Genomic DNA, 17,574 nt, shown 5'->3' on the forward strand with positions numbered 1-17,574 from the left:
CCACTGTGCCATCAAACACAGCCACTGTGCCCATCAAACGCTGCCACTGTGCCCATCAAACACAGCCACTGTGCCCATCAAATGCTGCCTCTGTGCCATCAAACACTGCCACTGTGCCAATCAAATACTGCCATTGTGTCCATCAAATGCTCCCACTGTGCCATCAAATGCTCCCACTGTGCCCATAAAATGCAGCCACTGTGCCCATCGAATGCTGCCACTGTGCCTCCCCACCCGCCCACTCGCCGTCTGCCCGGCACTAACCCTGTCTCGATGGGGCAGCGGGTGACAGCTCCAACGTTCCTCCATGTCCTCGATGTCTTCTTCTCCTGTCCTCTCCTCCTGTCCGCTCCTCCTGATAGGCATCCAATCACAGCGCCTGTCATTTCAGCCAATCAGGTGATGGGTAACAGACCCGAGCACCTGATTGGTGGAGAGGCGATTCAGTGTTGGAAAGCAAATATTCATTCGCTTTTCTAACACACCTGGGTGAACTGTGAGCGCAAGGCATGGCACTCGCAGGTCACCTTTTTTGATACCTATTAGAGCCTATGGCTCTAATCAGGTGCTTCAAACACTACCCCTGCCGCTGTAATTCAGGCGCCCAGTGCCCGAAAAGGGGTCGGACGCCTTAATAGGGGGTGGCAGTGGCGGCCGTGGATGGATTCATGCAATCCATGAATCTATCTATTGGTGATAGGGGGGGTGGCTGAAGAGAGGGGGCGGCGCCCGTGTGCTTTTATGGACGCACCGCCACTGGCCCTCAGTCTGGAATAAACTACATTAGATTTTAGCCTGAGTCTTCTTTGTGAGTTGACACTGCCTGTGGACTTCTCCCAGGTCAGCAAGTTGCCATACTGTCTACAGAGACTGGGGGGGGTTGATTTACTAAAGGCATAAAGAATGTGCACTTTGCAAAGTGCAGTTGCACCAGAGCTTAGTAAATGAGCAGAAACGCTGCTGACTTTCATCATCCAATCACGTGCAAGCAAAAATGCTGGGTTTTTTTGTTTTTTTTCCTTGTATGTGATTGGGTATTCTTTGCAAAGTAAAGCTTTATCTCCTTTACTAAGCTCTGGAGCAACTGCACTTGCAGAGCGCAATTGCACTTTGCAAAGTGCACAGTCTATTTTCCTTTAGTAAATTAAGCCCTGGGTCTCAGGAGGTACAATTGCATAAAGCAGCATTTGAAACACACCAAAGAAAGAGCAGAATTCAATATTATTCCATACACCGCACTGTTTACTGTGAAATTTTAAATCTAAAGAGCCCATGCTGCATCACAGACTCTATGATCTGTTCACAAATCACACTTTGCAGAGAATACCCAGTTATGTTCAAGGAAAAATAAAACAGCATTTTTGCTTGCACATGATTGGATGGTGAATAATGGAAGTCAGCAGAGCTTCACTTTATACACTAAGTTCTGGGGAAACTTTCCTTGCAATATGTAACTTCACTGGCAACGTGAACAGTCTATTTGCTTTTAGTAAATTAAACCCTATATGTTTACTTATTGTATAGTTGAAAAAAATATTTCTTACTTTTTCACTAATCTTAACTCTTTCATTTATACACCACAAGGAGAAATTGATGAAGACCAATTTGTTTTCTGGGTCCAAAGTATGCCTAAAGATCAAGTGTCTTCAGTACTACAATTCCCAATCTTGCCACCAGATGGAACATCTTCTTCAGAGAGAGTCTTGCCTTATATATCTGTAAGTTAAGCTAAATACACAGTAGAGGACAATGTTTTAAATATAAACCATGTACATTGTTTATTGTTTAAAAATGTAAAAAAAGTCATACTTAGGCTTCCCTCACATGGGCGCTGTGGTCCATACAGCATGAATGAACCGAATGAACCGGTTGTTTATGTAGCTGGGGGCGTGCCTGCAGCCTATGTTACATAAAAAATGGACCATTCAAGTTGTAGGAACCCATGAGGTCTAAAAGCATGCAGCATCCTCCATACCTGATACATCAGGCCGGTTAGCTCTGGTAAGGGAGGGGGGCATACTGAGTATTTATTCTTTTAGCCTAAGGAACTTACATTTAACCCTAGAAGTGCTGCACTTGTGTAAACCATTTATCAGTGAAGAATGCAATAATTTTGTAGCTCAAGCAGATGCATTTTATTGACAAACAGGTTGAGGGAATGTCAGATGAATAAGAAGCAAGGTAACCTTTCCAGTTTTTTGAACAGGGTGAATGGTACATTAAGAACCTTCTCCTATTGTAATGATTTTTTTTTCTGGTTGGATGTCCACTAAATTAGCTTTATAAATTATGTGTACAGTTACCAAAGAATTGCAGGTGAATGTTAGGTGAAATGGCTATCAAAATGTTTACAAAAAGACTCCACAAGCTGAACTATAGTAGATATGATCAGTTTGCTGACCATATGCATAATGACTAAACGTTTTATTCTTCTGTTGTAGCATCCTCCTAGAGTAGAGTAGGCTGTTAGGTAAATTTAGTTAGCTGCACTGTAATCAGTGGAATAGGAGTTGATTGTTTGGGCCTGCTCATTGTCTCACAGGCTACTGCTTTGATTACTTCCCCCTGCATTCTAGAGGATTCTGGAATTCTAGTGAGAGGAAGAATAGAGTGGGCAGCCTGACTATTTATGGGACTCCAGCAAATCCCTGGTATGCCCAGTAGGTAGTGGGGGAGCCCATAAATAGTTTGAGGCCAGAGACAGGGGGTTCCTGGGTCCAGTCCTGCTGGAGAAGACCCCTTGGACATAACACATCAGGATGACATTGAGGTCCCAGCTAGGCTTAGCTAGGGTGCCTATTCACAAGCTTGAAGTCCTAGAATGAAGTTGGGTCTGGAGGTGCTCACTGGAAAGAGCAGGAAGGAAGTTGGTGGGAAAGAGCCCAGCTGTCCTATGGTGATGTGAGTCTACAGCTCCCTCACTGCGAAGAGTCTGATAGATATCGGCAGCAGGCAACCGATGATCCTATGGCCGTGTGAGTAAATTACCCTAGTGCTTAAAAGTCAGTGACTGTGTGTAGCTTTTGTCTCTAGAAGGAGTACTAGTCACTGTCAGCTGTTCTGTGGCACATTCCCTTTTCACAGTTCAGCAAGTTAGTTAAAGGGTCCTTAAGTTATCCAGTTCTTCAGTTTCGGGCTATCCCATGCTCCCCTCATCCCCATTCTAGTTCTTAGTGGCAATAAAACACAAAAAAGATACCCCTAGACTGTTCCTTTGATTGTAAAAATCAAGAAAATGCTGTGTGACTGTCTGTGAGTGCTCTAACCAGGGGAATAGGATTAAGTTCACCAACAGCTCTTGTGGGGATGCACCACAAACAATTACACCCTTTAGAAATCAATTGCACTAAATTGATGGTTCAATCAATAAGGTATTCATTTTGTTGAAAAGGAATGATCACTCCTGGTGGAGCCCCAATCAAATTGTAAGTAAGCAAGCGAAATTGTCTTTGGTGTGTCAAATTAACATTTCCAAATGAAAGATCACTTGAAACACCTGAATCTATGCTTGATCATAGGTTATGTGTATAGCCAGTATTACAGAAGATCTTCATATTTTCCATCTGGTAGGCAAGCACAGATGTGGATGACAAGTGGAGAGTACGTGATGAGCAACTTCAACAGGTTGCCTTCCTAATGGCTAAAAGAAGAAGAGACTGGAGACTCCTAGCAAACAACTTGGGCTTCCTAGAAAAAGACTCCATTTTCTTTGAGCAGAACCGTTCTGAACTCAGAGAAAAGGTAATAAAGTTACACTAAGGGAATGTATCACAGAGAATAACTACCTTAAGAAACTACTAAAAACAAGTATGAATCTATTTCTGCCATGCTATACTCCATTTTCCTTATAGCAAATACACGAATTGCATTCAAAGATTCACACTAGCCAAAACTGAAAATGTAACCTTTAATTGAAAAAAATGCTTGAATAAGGTTTCAGGTTTTCCTACAGGTAGTGTTGTAGATCACCAGCATTTCCTGTTCCTTTTTGCTATCAGTTTGGTGATTTGGGAACCCTTGCTCATGATGCAGGAGAGGAATTCTGAAACACACCCATAGCAGGCTCTTGATGTAAAGAAAATGTTAGTGACTGAATCCAAAGGTAAACTACAGGGTGTCCCAGCAAGACACCCCCCCCCCCCCCCCCCCCATCATCCTAAGGGACATATTTATCCACCTATGTCAAGGATTACACACAGACATTTGTAGACAATTTCAACTACTTTCAACTAGCATTTAATTGCAAAAATGATTGCATGGATCAAGGCAGACTTCTACCAACTGTTACATAGTCAGATTGAAAAAAGACACAAGTCCATGAAGTTCAATAAGTTTAATTATTTTACAGTTTTGATAGGTTGCAGTGGTCCTTAAAGTCATTTTTTATGACTAAACACTGATTGATTGTGGTTAAAATTGTTTGAAAATTCTTCTGATAAAGCTCAGAATTACTATGTGGTGGTTTTCAACCTTTTTAAAGTTCTGACCTCATTTGTTAGTGCACCTTTGCACTGGTACTGAAAGTTCCATATTAAATAAATATTTTTGAATGTAAGAATGTGTGGTCTTCTTTGCAATGTATTGCATATCTGGGGACCTCAGTTGGCTTCCAGACCCAAAGTATGAGCTATTCTTGTTAGTAGGCATCTTCTTTCAAAAAGTAATGATACATATAGTAAGCCTTCTATATTTGTATTATGAGAGTAAATTAAAGTGGATGTAAACCCGAAAAAAACATTTAATTAAGGCTTGTAACTTTTACAGTATAGGATTTCATGTCATCTGTGCCCAGTCTTGCCACAAAGAGTTAATCCAGCTCTGAGCAATCCTCTTATCTTTTTTCAGTGAGATAAAAATGGACAGACAGAGAAATACCAGTCAGTTCTTCCCAGTGCTGTGAGTGACAGGTGATTTACATATCTCATGCGAAAAATCAAGAGACAGGCATTCTGTGTATTTCACAATTCATATCCCACCCCCTCCCCTCTTTCTTCTCCAGCTCTCCCAGGATTGGCTGTCTTTCCTGGGTTTTGACTGGATGTTTCTCATGATGGGGTGTGATCCACAGAAGGAGGAAATGCACTGTGCAGTGATCTCACAGGACGGCCAGCAGAATACATACAGACAAATGATTTGATTTAGGGGAGATGTATCTACTCAGAGCTGGGCGGAGTAGAAGCTCCAGTGATCTGATTATTGTTATGGTGCAGTGTGTGTCTGAGGTCACCTGATCACAGTTGCAGCATTCATTTTGATCACCAGGATGTGTTTTGTGGGGGAGGGGTGGATGTCTCACTTTTCATAGATTACACCCAGTAAGGCTAAATGGGCTCAAAGCTTACAGCCTACTTGTGTCACCTGACTGCTCCCACCAAGTCCCTACACATGTCACCTGACTGCTCCCACCAAGTCCCTACACATGTCACCTGACTGCTCCCACCAAGTCCCTACACATGTCACCTGACTGCTCCCACCAAGTCCCTACACATGTCACCTGACTGCTCCCACCAAGTCCCTACACATGTCACCTGACTGCTCCCACCAAGTCCCTACACATGTCACCTGACTGCTCCCACCAAGTCCCTACACATGTCACCTGACTGCTCCCACCAAGTCCCTACACATGTCACCTGACTGCTCCCACCAAGTCCCTACCCGAGTCACCTGACTGCTCCCACCAAGTACCTACTCGTGTCACCTGACTGCTCCCACCAAGTCCCTACACATGTCACCTGACTGCTCCCACCAACTCCCTACCTGAGTCACCTTACTGCTCCCACCAAGTCCCTACCCGTGTCACCTGACTGCTCCCACCAACTCCCTACCCATGTCACCTGACTGCTCCCACCAAGTCCCTACCCGTGTCACCTGACTGCTCCCACCAAGTCCCTACTCGTGTCACCTGACTGCTCCCAACCAAGTCCCTACACGTGTCACCTGACTGCTCCCAAACAAGTCCCTACACGTGTCACCTGACTGCTCCCAAACAAGTCCCTACCCATGTCACCTGACTGATCCCACCAAGTCCCTACCCGTGTCACCTGACTGATCCCACCAAGTCCTTACCCATGTCACCTGACTGATCCCACCAAGTCCCTACACATGTCACCTGACTGCTCCCACCAAGTCCCTACCCGAGTCACCTGACTGCTTCCACCAAGTCCCTACCCGAGTCACCTGACTGCTCCCACCAAGTCCCTACTCGTGTCACCTGACTGCTCCCACCAAGTCCCTACACATGTCACCTGACTGCTCCCACCAACTCCCTACCTGAGTCACCTTACTGCTCCCACCAAGTCCCTACCCGTGTCACCTGACTGCTCCCACCAACTCCCTACCCATGTCACCTGACTGCTCCCACCAAGTCCCTACCCGAGTCACCTGACTGCTCCCACCAAGTCCCTACCCGAGTCACCTGACTGCTCCCACCAAGTCCCTACCCGTGTCACCTGACTGCTCCCACCAATTCCCTACTCGTATCACCTGACTGCTCCCACCAAGTCTATATTTCCTTGTACAAACATCATGCAGAATAAAGAAGTCATCCTCTCCAGACTGCACCACGATGTCTCTTCCCATCCCCACCTTTTACCCAAACCATAGCTGTCTAATCATGACCCAAACATTTCCATCGTGTCATATCCATCCACATGACACAGGAGTTGGTCAGAGACTGTACGGACATGATACAGGAGTTGGTCAGAGAGTGTGCGTACATGATACAGGAGTTGATCAGAGAGTGTGCGGACATGATACAGGAGTTGATCAGAGAGTGTACGGACATTATACAGGAGTTGGTCAGAGAGTGTGCGGACATTATACAGGAGTTGGTCAGAGAGTGTGCGTACATGATACAGGAGTTGATCAGAGAGTGTGCGGACATGATACAGGAGTTGATCAGAGAGTGTACGGACATTATACAGGAGTTGGTCAGAGAGTGTGCGGACATTATACAGGAGTTGGTCAGAGAGTGTGCGTACATGATACAGGAGTTGATCAGAGAGTGTGCGGACATGATACAGGAGTTGATCAGAGAGTGTACGGACATTATACAGGAGTTGGTCAGAGAGTGTGCGGACATTATACAGGAGTTGGTCAGAGATTGTGCAGACATGACATGGGTGTTGGTCAGAGACTGTGCGGACATGATACGGGAGTTGGTCAGAGAGTGTGCGGACATGATACAGGAGTTGGTCAGAGAGTGTGCAGACATGATACAGGAGTTGGTCAAGGAGTGTGCGGACATGATACGGGAGTTGGTCAGAGAGTGTGCGGACATTATACAGGAGTTGGTCAGAGAGTGTGCAGACATGATACAGGAGTTGGTCAAGGAGTGTGCGGACATGATACAGGAGTTGGTCAGACAGCGCACAGTGTCAGTAGTTCTTTATATTTTTCATTTGTGGTCAGTGTCAGTGAGGCAGTGGTTGGTGTCAGTGGGGCAGTGCACAGTGTCAGTGGGGCAGTAGACAGTGTCAGTGGGGCAGAGGACGGTGTCAGTGGGGCAGAGGACGGTGTCAGTGGGGCAGAGGACGGTGTCAGTGGGGCAGAGGACGGTGTCAGTTGGACAGTGGACGATGTCAGTGGGCAGTGGTCAGTGTCAGTGGGGTAGTGGATGGTGTCAGTGGGGCAGTGGATGGTGTCAGTAGAGCAGTGGATGGTGTCAGTAGAGCAGTGGACGGTGTCAGTGGGGCAGAGGAAGGTGTCAGTGGGGCAGAGGAAGGTGTCAGTGGGGCAGAGGACGGTGTCAGTGGAGCAGTAGTTCTTTATTTTTTTTATTTGTGGTCAGTGTCAGTGGGGCAGAGGATGGTGTCAGTGGGGCAGTGGTCGGTGTCAGTGGGGCAGAGGACGGTGTCAGTTGGACAGTGGACGATGTCAGTGGGCAGTGGTCAGTGTCAGTGGGGTAGTGGATGGTGTCAGTGGGGCAGTGGATGGTGTCAGTAGAGCAGTGGATGGTGTCAGTAGAGCAGTGGATGGTGTCAGTGGGGCAGAGGAAGGTGTCAGTGGGGCAGAGGAAGGTGTCAGTGGGGCAGAGGACGGTGTCAGTGGAGCAGTAGTTCTTTATTTTTTTTATTTGTGGTCAGTGTCAGTGGGGCAGAGGATGGTGTCAGTGGGGCAGTGGTCGGTGTCAGTGGGGCAGTGGACGATGTCAGTGGGGCAGTGGTTGTTGTCAGTGGGGTAGTGGATGGTGTCAGTAGAGCAGTGGATGGTGTCAGTGGGGCAGAGGACGGTGTCAGTGGGGCAGTGGGGGGTGGAGAAAGAAGACACAGAGACACAACGGGCGGATGAACAGGACACGGAGGGGGCCAGAGATGAAGGGAGGGGTGTTGGAGGAGAACACGGGCGCTGGAGGAGGAGGAAGACACGGGGGACAGTTGGGGATAATCGGTGCAGCAGGGGGACAGCTGTGAGCACCGATCTCCCTGCATGGCTTTTCCTCAGCCGCTTCTCCTTCTCTCCCTGCCGTGGCTGTCAGCTGAAAGCCATGCAGGGGGATCGGTGCTCACAGCTGTCCCCACCGCACTGATCATCCCCGACTGTCACTGGAGATCCATGTGTATGTGTGCAGGAATGACAGGGGGCCGTGAGCGCGCTCTGCCTCTCCTGTGCTCGCTCTGGCCAAGGGGAGTGTAGAGGTGGGCAGGAAGCCTGCTGATGTCACGACTTCACCCTCCGAGTGCCGCACAACAGACCCGCCCATTGAATCCGGAGTTTTTCGGGGCTCCAAACAGAGAAAGGGGAGATATTTGAAAGGTAAGGATACATGCAGGAGGCATGTATATCCTTATAGTTCAGCGCTATGGCAGTAGTTTATAATTGATGAGAGTGGGTTTACATCCACCTTAAAGCAGAGTTCCACTGAATAGTGGAAGCTCCGCTTGTTTGCTTCCTCCCTCCATCTGGTGCCACATTTGGCACCTTTCAGGGGGACGGGTACCTGTATTTGACAGGTACCGGTCCCCACTTGCGGGAGACTTGGCTGTGGCGAGATGTGGCGAGGTCCACCTGAAGTTCGGTCCCCCTTCTCCTTCCTCTGCCGCCGGGCCAGTTAGAAAGCGCAGCACAGTAGGGAACCGGCTGTGAAGCCGAAAGGTTTCCTGTGCCATGAATTGCAGTGGCAGCACCCAAGAGCCGATCAGAAAATCGGTTGGGGTGCCGACATCGCGGGGTCCCTGGACAGGTAAGTGACCTAATATACAGTATTTGTAGCTGCTGCCTTTGAGTTTTTGGGTGGCAGGGCTGGACCTCCTCTTTAAGCAAGTGCCTGTTTTAAATGTACAAAAAAACTTTTACTTTAAAGTATAAGTTCACCTTCAGCAAAATTTTCCAAAAATACCTCTATTTATTTTCATACCACACATACACACTGCTCTCTACCAAGGAGAGAGCACACAGATACACACATACACACACATCCTAGAGCCACTGCTAGGGCACACACAATCGTAATGTCCAGTCCACCCTGCAAATGGTAATGCCTATCCATTATAATGCATGTGCTTCCTTTATGGAGGCTCTCAATTTAGAGTTAGGACTACAAAAAATACTGGGGTGCCTTGATGGGGCTTGTGGCTTACGCATGTATTTGCAAATGTGTGCGAACTAACCCCCTGCTTTTAACGCATACTGTTAGACAGGTTAATTTGGTTGGTTTCAGGCTGGTCAGTAAGTTGAGCTTGGAATTTCTATGGATTTGTTTGCATGTGTTGCCCTTCCATGTGCTCCTTGTTGTAAAGGTCAGTTATAGGTGAGGGCAGTAGGCACTTGTTTGCACACACAATCATAACATCAGAAGATATGGAATTGCATAGGGGGATATTTGAAGAAGTACATCTTTGCTTTGGGACTGAACATTTCAGATTATGTACAGTATATATAGTCTGCAACCAAAGAAAGTGTGGTCTCAATATAATGTACTGCACATGTGGCAATCTGGGGACCTCAGTTGGGGTCCAGACTCTAGGGGCGAGCTGGTCTGTTAGCAGACACGGGAGGTTATTTTCTAAACCTGGAGAGTGCAAAATCTGGTGCAGCGCTGCATAGAAACCAATCAGCTTCCAGGTTTTATTGTCAAAGCTTAATTGAATATGCTGAAGTTAGAAGCTGATTGGCTACTGTGCACAGCTGCACCAGATTCTGAGTGCACCCATTTTAGTAAATCTCCCCTATGGCCTTCTTTAACAGCGTAATTATACATACAGCTCACATACTATAATCCTGTGTTTGGAGCTTTTAAATGCACATAAGAGTTTACTGTAAGGAAAGTTGTGCACAACATAACCACAACATTATTTGGTGAATAAAAAGCATGTGTATCTACATTTACATATGAATAAGCTAAAGATTTTTATTGATATCTCTGATTCATCTAACGAAGCACTTTGCTCTTACTCCTAGATTCTAGACATGCTGCAGACATGGAGGAATACTTCTGGCAAGGAAGCCCAGTTACAGACACTACAAAACGCTCTAAAACAAACGAGTAATGCTGACATTGCCAATGAGATCTTCAATCTTAATTTTTAAACATTATAGACTTCATTAGACTCAGTGATGAATCATTGCCTGACACATCGCTAATAAATCAAGAGGCAGTATCAATTATAGCATTTACATTTAACAAATGAGTTTGTAGGCTTCCAAAATAAGTCTCCTTGGCTATCCAGTCTTTTTTCTGGATTGACCAGAAAAAACGAATCAATACTGGTCTCTACAGAATTGTTTTATTTATTACATGTATTTATACAGTGCTGACAACTTACACAGCACTTTACATACAGTATACTTACAATCTAAGGTCCCTATCTTATGCATACCTTCAATGGCAAGTTCACCTTCCAGCATGTCTTTGCAGTCCGGGAAGAATCTCACGCAGGCAAAGAAGGAAAATGCAAGAATTCAAACCAGAGATACCAGTGCTGCGAAGCCAAAGTGCTAACCACTAACCTACTGCTCTTCCACATGAAAATAAAATAGCTTCCTCAACTCTTTCCTCTAAACAATCCTTAGTTACTTTTTTTTTCACCAGATTCCAGCTGCGCTGTGCACCCTATAGCAGCATAAGTGAGTTCAATAACTAGAAGTTATGTGTACAGTATGTAGCGCTACCCCAGTAGGAGCCGCTGGTAAATAGGGATCCCCCACCCTTGAACAGCTAGGCACACTAAATTTCCACAGCAGTCTTGAGTCAAGAAACAGCCCAGCAGCTTTGTTTTTTTTGGGTTTTTTTTAGGGGTTAATAAACTTGAATGGGGTTAGGGGAATTATGGGATGCCCACTTGACTTTAGCAAACTCTTCAGGGACAACTTTCCTATGTACAGTCTATTTACACACCCCTCAGCTTCCTCCAGCACATCACTGCTTGCAGAACAAAATCTCAGACTCAGCTGGCACATTGTTAAATGATCTGAAAAAAAGACATCAGTCAGATAAAGCAAAGGCCCATTACAGACAGGGACCACAGGCCCCTTGGTTGTGTAACAAAGTCAGTGTCCAGCTTCCATCCCTGTGTCTACTGATCCCAGCACCACCTCTTCAGGCACTGCAAGCCCACCTGGCTGCAGCTGCCCTTTTTCTAGCCCTTCTGGCTAGTCCCACAGTCCTCCCAGGCTGCACACTCACCAGCCCTCTTGGCTGACTTCTCCTGGAGATTTCCTCGCCATGCTAACGCTCTCTTCCGCTGTCCTCACACCTGCTCCCGTGCATCCAAGTCAGGACTCCTCAGTGTATTGAAGAGAATCCCTCCAGCACCCGAGACCCAGGCCATAGGTCCCCCAGACCAGGGGGCTACCCTCAAGGGCCACCGATAGCCTCCTCAGCAATCAATCTCCAATCTTCCACCTGAACTCCACTGCCCCTGCTGGACTGACCCTGAGTATTTAAGAGGTCCCTCCCCCTGTCAGCCCACTTGGCTGGGCATTGGTTGGGGCCCTCATCAATACTCCAGGCAGCTCCTTCTAACCCCCTTCCATTCTTCTGGAAGTTTCTCAAAAGTTCCGGCAAGTAGGGGGAGGTAACAGAGATGCTCACCCTCACCCAGATTCTGCCCAACCTGGATCTCAGAAATATAGAGAATGTGCAGCGCTAACAAATGACCAATATCAAAAATGTGAAATTGACATGTGGAAAAATATTGAAATTTACAAAAATATTATTATTATAAATATATTGTAACATATACTCAATAAAGAATAGTGTCCATATATAAGCATAAGGGACCACAGGAAGGTCCTATTGTGTTTCTAAATGTGTAATCCAATATAATAAATGACAGTCACTGAAATCCTGAGTGTGCATCAAAAAGTAATGTGAATGACATAAAGAATCCACCACCAGAAGCACCAGTCGCTTACCGGAGAGATTGAACTCATACAGGTATACATCTGATGAGTTCTATTTTTACACTGCTGGCTGCTTGTGTGTGTTTAGGCAGCGAGGTATATTTGTATATACAGCCTGGCTCTCAGACAAAATAATTTACCTACATTAACAAACTATGTAAGCTACCCTTTCTATCACACTAGAGGGTGCTACAAGTATAGCTTCCAATTTGATGTTTTTACATGCAAGGGGTGCTGAAGGCTACAGATCTATAAGGGCATTTCAGCAATTGTGTAGCCCAGAAAATATAAAGCCTGCCATTGTTGACCACTCTGAGAAAATTCCGGTTGCCTTGGCTCTCCTGTTGCTGCACCAAATGCTTTTATACTTTGCCAATGACCCTAAACAAATATGAAACTCAGGAGTCCTGACTTCACTTGCTGGATACTTGTTCTGGGCCAGTGAAAAGATGGAGGCTGGTGACAGTCAGGCAAACATATTTTCACAAGAAGGTCAGGCTGCAAACCATGTCATGTTTCTTTAAATCCCGCCTTATAAATACTTGCAGAATTAAAGTGGTATTAAATCCAAAAATGTAATACATTGCAGATTAACAATATTATGCAGGGCCTGCATTGGTCTTCTTTCTTTAGCCTTGTTTCCCCTCTGTTTTCACCTGGTGATCTGGCCAAAAACAAATCCCTTCTATTAGAATGCTCCCACTGTGGATGTAGGAGCATAGGGGCACCTTTGGACAGCAGAATTGTCCGTTTGGAGGGAGGGGAGTGTTAGATGTACTAGCAGATTTGGGTACATTGTGACAAATTGAAGCCAAACTCCAACTCGCACTTTATAAGCAGTTACAGCAGTTTTTTCGGGCTTTTGGGATAAAGGTTTTATTTGAATAAACCAAAGCTGATCATTGTAAGCACCCCTGTCAGTGTTAAATGGTTTGTCTCAACACTGTAGCTGCTACATTTGCAAGAGAGCTTGTTCTGTTGAAAAACAACAAATTTACTGGCAGGATCACCTGGGGAAAATAAAGGAAAGAAAGCATAAAAAAAAAGAAAACAAACGCACCCATCACATATAAGAAGTGGTAAGCTACAATTTAATAAATGTTTGCTTTTGTATTTATTAATGCTTTATATGTAATGCTTAGGCTATAATGGTAGTGACTATCTGTGTCTTTTCCTCTCCAGCATATTTTATGAAAATTCTTTCTGGCATAACATGTATTCCAAAAGTGCTGGTAACAGGGTCTTCCATGCAATTAAGGCTCTAGGTGAGACTGTGAATGAAGCTACCCAGAAATGTCCACTCACTTGCTTGTAGTTTCAGATGAATAAACAGGGTCCTTCCTACAAACTGGAAGCTAAGGAACAAAAGACAACTTGATAGTGTGGGGAAGTTTTGAACCTCTGTAGGAATTTATTGCTGTGTTTGTCCTTACAGGGGAGATGCCCCCTCTTTATTAGTCCCGGTTACAATCAAACATGTAATAGAACTTAAGCAGGTTTGAAGAGAACGTCCATTGAATAGGACAGATCTGGAACATTGCTCGTACTTGAAGTTGAGAGAGATTCTGTTTAAGGGGGGAGACAAAAATAGGAAACTTCTAGCCAACCTAGCAGCTGATCAAAAATCTAAAAGAAAATCTACAGGCCTTTTTTTACTATTATCAAATCTTTATGCCCCCATTGCACCATATGAGCATTCTACTCTACACAATAGGTTGCAACAGATGCCCATCTCATCTCTCTTAGATCCAGGCAAGATGTTTCTAGACACTCCACTGTAGATGAGATCAAAGCAGCCATACAGTTCTTTCCAAATAGTAAAATGCCTTGCCCTGATGGGATTCCTTCCGAATAATGCAAAAAACACATTGAGGAACTTGCTCCAACTCTCTGTGACCTCCATATGCAGTGTCATGAGGGGGTTCTCCCAGACTCTATGTACCAGGCGCATATGGTCCTCATTCAGGAACCAGAAAAAGATCCACTGCAATGTAGTTTGTACAGACCAATCTCACTATTCAATATGACAGATCCTCACTAAACTTCTAACAACTCATTTGTCTAAGGTTATTGGACATTTGGTAGAGTAATTGTGATGCTTGACATTGAAAAAGCGTTTGATTTAATAGATTGGGGGTACATGTACTTGGGTTGTGGCCCCTTGTTCATTCATTGGATTGATCTTTTATACTGGAGCCCCCAGGCCTCTAATAATTTAGACATATGGTCTCTGCCCCTTTGGTGGTGGGGAGGGGCACAAGTCAGTGATGTCCCCCATCTCCCCCAATGATGGAGCCTTTAGCAGTAGCACTCTGGACCTACTCAAAAGCCGGAGGTGTCCAGGTGCATAAACGACTCTAATAATACTGGACGAATTATATGTTTTCTTTGTCCTCAAAATAAATTGAGAAAAATCAATAATTCTCTGTATTGATCCAATATTGATTCCTCACTAAAGCTAAATTTCAAATGTGGAGGATGTTTCCATTATGTCTCATAGGTAAAATAAACTTAATTAGGATGATGTTACTTCCTCTCTTTTAAATATACTCAGTAAAGCCCTTGTGTGGATGCAACTATCCCTTTTTAAATAGCTTGACAGACAAATATCGTTATTCTTGCAGCATAATAGACTTCCCAAAACTAAGCCAGCCATACATAGATTGAAATTTGGCCGATTTAAGAGCCCAGATAGCTCAGTCGGTAGAGCATCAGACTTTTAATCTGAGGGTCCAGGGTTCAAGTCCCTGTTCGGGCGCTCAATTTTATAATACTCATATAAATGACTATAAACTGAAAAAGAACCCGAACTAAAAAAAAATAACATTTTTGGAAAACCTATGAGATCGAGTTTTGGGAGGAGGATGGGCGTGTGACGTCCGCACGAGGGAGGAGCCCAGCGTCAGCTCTGGCGGAGGTGCAGAGACAGAGCGCCCGGAGGTCTCGCCGTGTGAGAGACCGCTGAGCACGGACCGGGCTAGGTGTAGCGGCCGCTTCCTGGGCTAGTCCGCCTGGCCTCCCATCCCCCCCCTGCTCCCCCACCGCTGAGGAGACGGAGGGAGACGGCATCCGCGGACCCCCCTCCCCCTGGTATGGAGGAACATAATCTGAGCTCCACACATCCAAGCAGCATTTCTAGCAGATGGTTTCCTCAGAGACTGACACCGTGAAGGATTCAGAAGCAGGGGATCCTAAACCAGGCTGAGGTCCTGTGACTCTTCACCGGTACGGTAGGGAAACAATGCATCTGCTTAAACTCTGAACCGCATGTATTACAACTGAAAAACTGTGGATATAAGAAACAAAGTTCTGAAAGGATGTATAATTAACAACATAACCCCGGTTACTAAAACCCAGCATTCACAGCTTGTTTACTGACAATCGCCTGACTTATGAACTGTGTTTTCTCTCATGGACACAAGTGCAGAGTATCTGCAGGAAATAGAGGAAAACTAGAGGATATTTGATTCTTCCAACATGACTGTGTACTGATAACTTCCTCCCATGGGCGGTAAAAAGTAGGCCAAAAGCTTGCTCTCTATTTTATTTTTACTTTTTCACATTGACTTTGTGTTGTGAATAAAACCCTATAGGTCTTCCCTTTCTCCCTTTTTGGAGGAGGGGAGGCGTGGAGGGGGCGGGGATAAGAGGGGAGGAGGGAGGTAGCAAAGAAGAGGAAAGGGAAAGGTAAAAAACGCTCAGCAGCCATAGCAGAGGAGTAAATGAACCTTCCTTAAATACAACATCCCCTGTGAATCCCGCCAAAGCCGGCTGTGAGGGAGACCATCTTTTTATGGACTATATACTGGCTGGACGTTTTGTGCCTTGAGCTTTGCAGACGGCACTGGTGGCGAGGTGCATTTCCCCCCCACCTCCACTCTCTTCTCCCCCCTCTTGACCATCACACCTGGACTGTTCCATCACTCATTCATACAGTGAGGGTACACTACAGTACAACCTTAGCCCCTTGAGGGGATAATAGGCCCAGGGTAAATAGGCTTGAGCAAGGGGTAGCAGTAAACGGCAGCAAGAGGTGAAATTATGAGAGGCCGCTCAACGCGAACAACTGAACCCCAGAATACCAGAGATAGCCTCAATACCAGCTCCATCCAAAGATATTTAAAAGAAGCAAGTACCAAAAGTCCAGGTATGGAGACAAAACAACCAGGGTCAAAAGATAAAAAGAAAGAGCAACAGAAGCAAACAGGGGCTCAGGGAGACAAAGTCCGTGAAGAATTGGATTTGGAGGGGGTATCGGTCTGGAGCTCGGCAGAAGAACAAAGGATAATGGCGCTTGTACCAAGTAAAATAGATCTTATAGAAATGTTCACTAAGTTAGAAAATGTGATAAAAACTGAAATATCCAATGTCCGGGCAGACATGGGTCACCTCCTGCGTCGAGTGGAGGAGGTGGAGGAGGTTTCAGGGAAATCTCCGAATTAAAAGATCAACTCAACAAACTGCGGATCGAAAACCGTAATATGGTATTTCGATTGGAAGAACAGGAGAATCAAAGTCGGCGACAAAACCTACGCATTAGGTCAATCCCAGAGCAACAGGGTGAGGACCTAGGGGAAAAGATGAGGAAAATCTTTAATCCTATAATGGGAAAGCGAAAAGAAGAGCCTATCTTGATAGACCGGGTACACAGAGTAAGAAGGCCTCCTCATGCAAAACAAGACTCTCCTAGAGACGTGATCGTTAAATTCCACCAATACGAAGATAAGGAGAAAATATGGAAGAATTTGAAGGGCGCCCCCCCATAATGTTCGAAGACAAAGAGCTACAGATATTTTCCGATCTTTCTGCAGGAACTCTCGCTCGTAGAAGACAGATGAGACCAATCTTGGAGCAGCTAAGGAAAGCAAATCTTAAATACAGTTGGGGGTTCCCAACTTCCCTGATCGTCCTAAAAAACGGTAGACCAAGCAGGAAGAGATATTTGGAAGAGGCACGGGACTTCTGTGACAGACTGGGCATTCCCATCCCAGATATGTCTCAGGTCAAAATAGATTGAGAGACTCAGAGGACTAAAATACTAAAATGTCTTGATCTGTTGTTGGTGTGGTGGGGGGGGGGGGGGGGGGCGAGATAGTGGAGAGGAATTTTTTTTTTTTTCTTCTCCCGGTCGGCCTCCCCCCTCCCCCCCCCCCCTCCCTCCCCTGGCCTTTTCCCCCTCTCCCTTCTGGATTGGCGCGGGAGGGGGGGGGGGAGGGCCTTGAGCTTTAAACT

At 45.6% G+C, this 17,574-nt stretch overlaps 1 protein-coding gene across 2 annotated transcripts in view; it reads left to right on the forward strand.

The window, feature by feature from the left end:
- The window catches only part of LOC141107581 (uncharacterized), a 337,458-nt gene extending 320,089 nt beyond the window's left edge, over positions 1-17,369 (forward strand). For both annotated transcript variants that reach the window (XM_073598426.1, XM_073598433.1), the window contains 3 exons: positions 1,585-1,718; positions 3,571-3,741; positions 10,399-17,369. In XM_073598426.1, coding sequence (XP_073454527.1) covers positions 1,585-1,718; positions 3,571-3,741; positions 10,399-10,527 — 434 coding nt within the window. In that variant the 3' untranslated portion in view covers positions 10,528-17,369. The remainder of the gene's footprint in view (positions 1-1,584; positions 1,719-3,570; positions 3,742-10,398) is intronic.
- Positions 17,370-17,574: the final 205 nt, after the last annotated feature.

This window comes from Aquarana catesbeiana, linkage group LG01 (genome assembly GCF_042186555.1).
Source record: "Aquarana catesbeiana isolate 2022-GZ linkage group LG01, ASM4218655v1, whole genome shotgun sequence".
Lineage (NCBI taxonomy): Eukaryota > Metazoa > Chordata > Amphibia > Anura > Ranidae > Aquarana > Aquarana catesbeiana.